The sequence below is a fragment of the Nicotiana sylvestris genome, chromosome 10 (assembly GCF_000393655.2).
Source record: "Nicotiana sylvestris chromosome 10, ASM39365v2, whole genome shotgun sequence".
Taxonomy (NCBI): domain Eukaryota; kingdom Viridiplantae; phylum Streptophyta; class Magnoliopsida; order Solanales; family Solanaceae; genus Nicotiana; species Nicotiana sylvestris.
In genome coordinates, this window is record NC_091066.1 from 13,930,802 (window position 1) to 13,939,956 (window position 9,155).

General features: G+C 32.0%; 1 protein-coding gene across 1 annotated transcript; it reads right to left on the reverse strand.

Moving 5' to 3' along the window:
* Positions 1 to 5,808: 5,808 nt before the first annotated feature.
* On the reverse strand, positions 5,809 to 7,666 carry LOC104242108 (pathogenesis-related protein STH-2-like). The gene is made up of 2 exons (XM_009797109.2): positions 7,414 to 7,666; positions 5,809 to 6,312 (listed from the first exon to the last, which is right to left on the reverse strand). The coding sequence occupies exons 1-2, from the start codon at positions 7,595 to 7,597 to the stop codon at positions 6,014 to 6,016; spliced, it is 483 nt and encodes a 160-aa protein (XP_009795411.1). The 5' UTR covers positions 7,598 to 7,666; the 3' UTR covers positions 5,809 to 6,013.
* Between the last annotated feature and the right edge of the window lie 1,489 nt (positions 7,667 to 9,155).

The window sequence follows — 9,155 nt, forward strand, 5'->3', positions numbered from 1 at the left end:
AACAACCCTCGTTAGTCTGTTTTTCAGGGACCCTTGGTTTGTTGTAAGTTGCACCTCTTGAAGAACCCTTTCCTCTCATTAGATACTTCTTGAAATCCCTCGTGATCATAGTCATTTCACCCTCCTCTAGATCTGCACCTTCAGCGATTCTGAGAGCTAGGCTTCTTTCCTTCTTGGGTACATCCATCTTCATGGTTTGCCTTCTAAGTTTATAGGTAGTGAGATTTCCAATTAACTCGTCTAACTTGAGAGTGGCAATGTTCTTTGATTCCTGAATTGCAGTGATTTTGCTTTCCAAGTAACTGGAAAAACCCTTGTCAGAATTTTCTCAACCTTGTCTTCTTCAAGGATAATCCTTCCAAGAGACTTAAGTTCATTTGTTAGTGTTGTAAACCTTGTATACATCTCTTGGATGGTTTCTCCTTCTTTCATGGTGAAATTATTATATTAAGAGTACATCAGTGTTCCTCTTAATCTCTTCACTTGAGGAGTTCCTTCGTGAGCCACTTGCAAAGTGTCCCAAATTTCCTTAGCAGTAGTACAACTTTGAATTCTGTTGTACTCGTCTGGATCAAGTGCACACACAAGTCATTTCTTGGCCTTAGCATTCTTTTCCCACTTCTTCAAGTCCTCAGCATTGCAGTCAGCTCAAGTCTTTGGCACATCCACTCCTTAAGCATTCTTCTTCATGGTAGTCAAGGGACCATCAGTAACAATATCCCATAGTTCATAATCCTCTCCGATGATGTGATCTCTCATCCTGTTTTTTCACCAGGAGTAGTATTGGCCATTGAAGAGTGAAGGCCTAGTAGTGGATTGTCCTTCCCAGTTTTCAGGTGCTGCACTCATCTTGATCTGTTCCTAAGGTGTTAGCCTCTTCAAGGATAACCTGCTCTGATACCAATTGATGTTTTATACTTCAATACCACATAAAAGGGGGGTGATTTGTGTGGTATCCAATTTTTCGCTTAACCTGATTAAAGAAGGACCTTGTTCTTCTATGTGTTCCAACTACTGTTGCGGAATAATAAGTACAGAAATTAAAGAACACAGATATTTTACGTGGAAAACACCTGGCTCAAAAGGTAAAAAAATCACGACCTACTTTCCAGTAGGACTTTCCTAAACTCTCTACTAAAATCACTGAGCCAAAAACTGCATTTACAAAAACTCTTTTGTAAACCTAGGATTAACTCTAATCTCGTTGGAGCATACAGCCTCAACTGTTGCGACAACTTCAAGTTAACTCTAACTTGAAAACGCTGAGTACTTAATACAGTTGCTTCTAGATAAAGCAGAAAGGTACAATATGAAAACACCTACTACAATTGAACTAGAAATGAAAGACAGACACTTGGAACTGGTTCTTCTATCTGGTTCAAGTAGCTTCAGGTTTGCACGCTTGAATCACACATAAATTGCTTGCAAAATTGCCTTGCTATTTTGCTCTCAATTCACGTTTAACTTCTGCTTATGTGCGTTACCTGTAAAAGAGAACAACACTGATATTTATGGAGTTAGTAAATAGAGATTGACTAGAATTCTAATGCTACTCTTCCTTGGTGGAAGAGTTCTAGTTGATCTTAACCTCTAACTCTATCCTTCTCTTAAACCGTATTCTCTTTGAGTAAGGAGTCTTTTTCCATATCCAATATGCAACATTTTCGATCAGGATCAAGAGATATCATTTCTGGTAAGTTAGGTTTATCTCTTTCACCTGCATCTCACATGCTTGAGTTGACCATATATGTGCTTCACTAGGATGGATCTGGTCCATGTCTGAGTTCCTTTGTCAGTCTTCAAAACTCACCTTTACTTGGGCCAACAGAACCGAACCGGGTCGGTGGCGGGTCCTGGGTTATTCCGGGCTGACTTTCTGTTAATTAATTAAATAACTGAAAGAAATTTTGTCCAAAAAGATTAATCAATCAATCTTTGATCAAAGGTGAAGCCGAGCGAGGGAGCGACGACAGCACGAGGCTTACCTTCTTTCCAACCATTTAACACCAAGGGAAGTGCTTTCTCAATAAAAGCATATTATCACCTTTTTTTTCCACCATCAATAAAGGATAATTGCTCTTTCCAAAACATAAGGGAGCTCACTTTCCCTTCTCATTTCTTCCCTCCATTTCCCATTCACTGAACTTTAATCTGAACAAATATTTAACCAAAAATCTTTCATTTGAATTCTTTTATTCATCTAATAATTTGCATTTGTCTTGACATTATTATAACACTCATAATTATCACTACAAGTCTACAAGAACATATGTCGTCTGAATCCGTGGACTTTTCTCTATTTTTTTGTTTCGTTACATAAGATTATTATCGTATATGTGGAAGAAAAAATCACACGTACGTGATGTCGTTTCAATTTTTTCCTCCGTCTTCTATCTTTCTCTAAAATTTCTTTTAGGTGCGGGTACTGCACATGTAAATATCCCTTTCCGAAATTTATAACAAGTTTTGGTTTTAGTACAAGCACTTGATAAGTAAAACATCGATCCTAAGTTGCTATTCCATTATTCAAAGTTGTCTTCATGTCATGTCCTCGCTAGAATTATTAAAGTAAGTTTGAATTATCTTATTTTTACTGCTCCTTTCATTTCAAGTTATGTGAATATATTTTTTTTTTTAATCCGTGCCAAAAAGAATGACATTTTTCTATATTTAACGTACAATAATTTACCTTTATATAATAATTTATAGTCATACAAAATATATGTTTCTCATTTTACACCACAAGTTCAAAAGTCTTCTCTTGCTTCTTAAAATACTTTATATATATATATTACTAGTTTCTATGTACGTGCGTTGCACGTAAATTTTTAATTAATTATTTATATAGTACAACAAATTAAATCTTTAAAGTGCTATATACAAGTAGAATGATTGGCAACCTATATCTTATTTATTTGCTTGGCATATTCATTTCTATTAACTAAGATAACTTTTCAATCATGTATTTTGAATAACTTATACTTTTATTTAATAATAAAAATATATCTTTTATTAAGCAATTTTCAGTACTACTATTACCATCGGGCATGAAACCAATTGATCTAGAGAAGGACCAAGTCATCTCTAATTGTATGTTCATACCAATTTTAAGGCCTAAAGTCATTATATGTTGAATTTGTTCTTGCTCGCATACTTTTTTAGCCGTTTATTTAATACTATAAATTTGATTTTACCAAGATACATTTAGAGTCTATATTCTCAGTAATTTTGAAATTAATGGTAGTACTCACTGAAAAATTACCTTGAAAAATTATGTTTTTCGGTTGAATGGTTCATCGGCGTACATTTATATTTAGAAAGCTCATGACAACTATTTTGATCATGTGACGCTTTACTACTGGTGCTTCACCCCAAATTATTAATTTGATTATCTTGTCAATTTAGTATCATCACTCTGCTTTTACATATTTGTGAGTTATTAAAAAGATTTATCAAATCTTGAGTGAGTCGTCCAACCCCTGGTAAAACTGTTATTATTAAATTACTTGTTGATATCGCTAACGCTATCATACCTCTTGATTTTGCAAGTAAAGCAAGATGTCGGAATATTTTTTAGTTTCTTCAAGTCATCAGCAAAGAACAAGCTTACTCTGATAGAGTCAACTTTTTACAATAATCTTGAAAACATACTCTTGATAAGAGTTTAGTTTGGATTGTGCACTGAATTTTTTCGCATGTACGTTTATGGACTTTTTTTTTAGTTTATTTTTTTATATTCTGATGAAATATATCATTCAGCCTCTGATCGAGTTTAGGTGTATTATATTTGTCTACTCTATTGCTCGTACTCTCTAAGAAATGTTTAATGCCTTTTACCATGCATTAATTATAAATTAATTATTAAATGAATTGTATCCTTCTAATTTCTAACGTCGTTTTAATATGTTTTCATAATATGTTCCCACAACTTTCTAACATCGGTTCATCTAAGTATTCTAAAATGCTATTATCTGATTCTATTACCCATCTTTCTTTTGCAGTTTTTTTAAATGTTCTTATATTGTATTCTATTAATAATAAGTAAGTCTTTAACTTAAAAGGGCATAATAGCTTAAATTTAAAAATAATACAGTAATGATACTCTCAGTGAGCATGGTTCGACTTATACTATGTGATGTCAAATAATTTATCAAAATTTTAATATTTTGTTAGAATTATATATGTGTTACGTAATGAGTAATACAGTAAAATTGACTATTGAATATAAATATTTTACCCAATTATTAATTCAATCTCAAGATTTGTAATGAAAAATTAATATTGGAGTACTGCACTCTATTTTAACAATCTTTGTTAATCTAAGAAGATGATTTCTCATGTTATAATTTCAATCTTCTCCTTTTCTTTCCTTAAAATTAACAATCTATCGGTGGTTTCAAATAATTAATTTTTTTTAGTAAATGGTATATATCTTCTTCTCTTTTTTTTCATCCATTTTTCGCGTTTTCCTTCATGGTGTGCTTACTAACAATCTTATATTCTCTTGACAAATCTACTGTTATTATCTAAACATCTCCAAATACCATATACCATCTAAAAAGAAGCAAGATAAACCTAGGGGAGACTTACCTCTAATATATTTCCCCAATTAAAAGAGAAACGCAAAAAGAAAAAGAAAAAAAGCCTTTGAAATCTAAATAACACTGCCATATTCAGAGTTGCCACATTGGTCTAAGGAAAATTTGTATTTTTATTACACTAAATATCACAATTGTAGTCAAATAACAATTTTTAGTAGATTATTAGTGGAACTAAAAGTCCTAAGCATTGAGTAAAATTTAAATTATTACATTTTTATTCAACACGGAATTACATATTTAATTAAATAAACTCTATTATAAATTCCAATATAAATTTTGAAAAAGTTTGTTATTAGTTAACTTTAGAGCTTTAAATATTATAATTTTACCCTACATGGAGTTATTTATACATATAAGAAAAAACTTTAGCTTTCGAAGATTATAAAATTAGTTAGTTACAATTTTTGACTCGACAATAATAATAACTTGTTTTACTTTACGATATTTTCTTTGATCATTTTATTATTTTAGTTATCAGATTAATTTTTGCTCTATCAAAAGTAAAATTAAATAAACGAAAACCTAAAATAACACTATAAAAGCACCTGAAAGACCCAACGCATGACTAACCTAGTTTTGAATAAAAAGTCTATTTCATCTGAAAGAACTAAATTCTGTTAGAATTTGATTTATATTCTTTTGACAAAAGTAATTCACAAATATATTGTTAAGAATAATGTCAAACAAAATATTTTTGTCCATCAATTCGTTATGATGGAGAATATGAAATAGTGTCTTCTTTTACAAAAGTATTTGACTCCTCCTTTTGCTAAATGGATTCGAGTTAAATTAGTAATAAAATAATATATTGCGTTTCAAATTAAATTAGTGATAATTTTTTTAAGAAGTAGTATATCCTAAGAGATACGATCTCTGTCCCAAAAATAATTATAATAATAAAAAACCTAAGTGTTCCTAGAGGTATTAAGTTTAGGTAAAAGGTTCATATGCTAATGTGTAATATTATATATGTCCTAAAGCTAATAGGATTATAAGGCATATATCTCCTAAAGCTAATAGAATTCCGGTTATGCCCTTTAATTGTGAGTTATTATGCATAATATTATAAGGTTATTCTTGTAAACCAAGATTGTATTCATGCATGCTTTTATAATAATATAGATATAGATGATATGAATATAATAGAAGAATTAACCTAAATAGCCGCTCACTCAATGCGTAAAAGTATTCGGCGAATATATAAATATGTCTAATCCATGTATAATATATGTGTAACCGTATATGATCAATGTATACCAGCTAAGAAAAGTAATAATCCGCCCGGCTATTTGTGTAATGATCTCATAATAATACCTCAAGAAATCACGGGATAATTAAAGTAGACAACTTCAAGCCAAAATGCCAAAAATTAATTAAACTTGGAACTTTTGAAGAGTTGATAAAACTATAAATTAAGCATAGGAAGAAGGATTAGCAAGGAGATATGCTTCAACAGCCTTGAAAAGTTCCACAGCTTTCTCTTCACCTTCTTTAATCTCCTTTTCCTTTACCACAAAATCATCTTTGGTATGGTAGTTGCTTATTGTCTTGCAAATACAGCCTCCATTTTCAGATCCCTCAAAACTAACAACGTACGAAATGTATTCCAGATTTTCTCCTAGAACTTCTCCTTCGATCAATGAATACTTTATTACCATGTTCTTGTCGTCGACGACATGGATCTTGTGTTTCAAGTACTTTATCGGATATCCTGCCATTTTCAAAATAAAGAAGATTAATTAATGTTCCTTTTTTTTTTTTTAAATTCCCGGCTGTTACCCTTGGGTACTGGGTAACCTGCTCATTGTGCAATAGCTCGTAAACCATACAAAGGAGATGTAAATTACTCTAGACAAGCGTAATGCGACGAACTCTGACTGAGGAGGCGGCCGTGAGAGGGAAATAGCCGCACAATAGTACTATATTTCGTTTATTATTCTATTTTTTAGATGTTGGAGAAGTTATAATATCGGATTTACCTATTCAACTTCCAGCTTAGTTTTGTCCTTTTATAATATCGGATTTATCTTTTCAACTTCCAGCTTAGTTTTGTCCTTTCAATATATCATATAAAATTTACAGTAACTAATGTCATCATCACGTAAAGGCGCCATGAAAATATTTCACTTTTAGGAAGCTAAGGTATTGTCACCTTTTCTCATTAATAAAATGATGGCCGGTGATTATCTAAAAAGTTGATTATTACACTAACGAATACTAACATAAATGAGTTCTTCATTGTATGAATAAAGATCACCACAACATATGAAATTAGAACCAGGAGCGAGTGCAGCTTAATTATTGGCTATGATTTATCTGAACTCAAAATTTTCGATACCGAATGTAGATATATATGTAAAAACTTATTAAAATCTCAATAAAAATTAAATTTGAACCACAATTTTAATATACAATGAGTTCAATATTGAAAATCTTAAAATTTAATTCTTTAAATTTAAATCTTGATTTTATCTCTAATTAGAACCACTTTAACTTTTTAAGGCTAATAAGACAACTCAGTGCCCGAAGACGTAAGGTCCAGAGAAGGCCGTACCTCAAAGGGTGTGATGTAGGCAACCTACCTGATGCAAGCATCAATGGCTAATTCCACGGGTCGAACTCGTGACTTATAGATTACACAATTTTTGCCGTTGCTCCAAGGTTTGTAAGGCTAACAAAACTAAAAAAAATTAGCCATAAATTTTTAGCTTAAATAAAGTTTATTTTTTATTTCTTTCTCTAATCACTATGAAAATCAAGATTCTCGATTTGAAATAAATTAGTAAACTTAAAAGCTAAGAAGAAAAGTAACCTTCAACGAAGTTCATCTTCTTGATGCTTTCAGCACCGCCATCACCTTCAACAATCTCAATGTTTTTCACAGCTTTTGGCATCAACTTTGGTACTATATTTTCTGCATCAAGAACCAAAGCCTTGAAAACCCTAGCAGGATCAACTAGAGTTGCAATTTCTTGTGTATACGTGGTAACACCCATAAATATTTTTGCCTAAAATAAATGAGAAGATTAATTAATTTGAGCTAAAAGATAAAGTTTTTCAGTTGAGAAAGTTATTGAGCGTGTTGGTATAGTGAAATTTTAGATGGTATTTGTAGGAAAAATGAAGGGGGACTTTAGAGTTCAGTCAGCAAGTCCACTCATTCAATTTCAACATTCAAAGCACTCCATTTTGGACTTCCTTTATCCAATTTATAGATGTCCTTGTACGATCTTTGAATAGAGTTTTAGGTATTAAGTCACCCTAGAAAAATCAGATGAGAATTATGGATTAATGGTAAAGTTGTCTTCATATGACCTATAGGTCACGGGTTCGATCCCGTTGGATCAGCCGCTGATGCTTGCATCCATAGTAGGTGCCTACATCACACCCCTTGAGGTGTAGCCTTTCTCCAAATTTTGCGTGAACACGAGTTCTTCATGACTGGTCAAGCACGCCTAGAATATAGTATGAGGGATCATAGTGAGATCCTAAGTCAAGCTTATTTAGAACAATGTTGACAATTCTGAAAATCCTAGTATTTGATATAGAGAGGACGTTGACTAGATAGAATACAAAGTTTAGGTAAAAAAAAAAATTCTTTTGGAACTCATTTTTTTTTTCGAATAAAAATGCATATATTATTGCAAGCAGTAAGAGGAAACTTAGGAAGTATTATTACAGATGGGAACCGATGTAGGCATTCTTTTGGAATTTGATTGTGAAACTCAGATTTTTGTAGCTATTAAAACATATCATTAAGACCGAAATAAAAGATTATAGTCAAATTATTCTTAAATATAAAATTTATCCTTTTTTTGTGTGAACTAATATGAAAATAGTGTCACATAAGTTAAATTATGTCGGGAGAATATAAATCGATAGCACCTTAGATATTCTAGGCTTTTACTTTTCTATGTCTTTTAGTCTCTATTTTTCTTTTCATCATCACACCCCTTATAAAAATGACGGTCATGTACAAAAAGCATCTCGCATTATTCATGCAAGATCTGAAGAAGCTGCACCCTAAGAGGTTAATATAGATAGCCTAATGAAAGTACTAAAGGCCGCTTCATGTTATGTCGAGGAAGAGGCAAACCCGAAAATAAAAAAGATAAAGAACACCAAATTTTAATGTGAAAAAACATTCAAATCAAAGGTAAAAACCACGGGATCACAAAGATCCAAAAATTTCTACTTTAATAATAAGAGAGTTACAAAAGTTCTCCAAATTGGCAAGTGCCAAATACAGAGCAACAATAACAACAAGAGCAACGACAAAATCAATTGAAGAAAGAGGAGAAACCATAAAACTAGAGATGCTATTCAGGGCTCGAAATCAGATGCTACGCACCTCCAAATCCGATCTCGACCATTCAAATCAAAGATCAAGATGCTACGAACACTCAATCAAATTTCAGCCCGATCGAATGGTTAACGAATCAAAAAACGTAATTTAAAGTAGGCTAGTCGGAATAAAAATTTGCACCAAAATAAACAATTTTCTTCTCTCTTCACTCTTGATGAAAGCTCTCTCAAAAACCACTTTTATGTGCT

Bases quoted from the DNA above. Each gene is read 5' to 3' on its own strand.
- LOC104242108 (XM_009797109.2), bottom strand. From the start codon at position 7,597: ATGGGTGTTACCACGTATACACAAGAAATTGCAACTCTAGTTGATCCT. The intron at 6,313-7,413 runs GTTACTTTTCTT...TGAAAATGGCAG, and splicing joins GAAGATGAACTTCGTTGAAG to GATATCCGATAAAGTACTTG.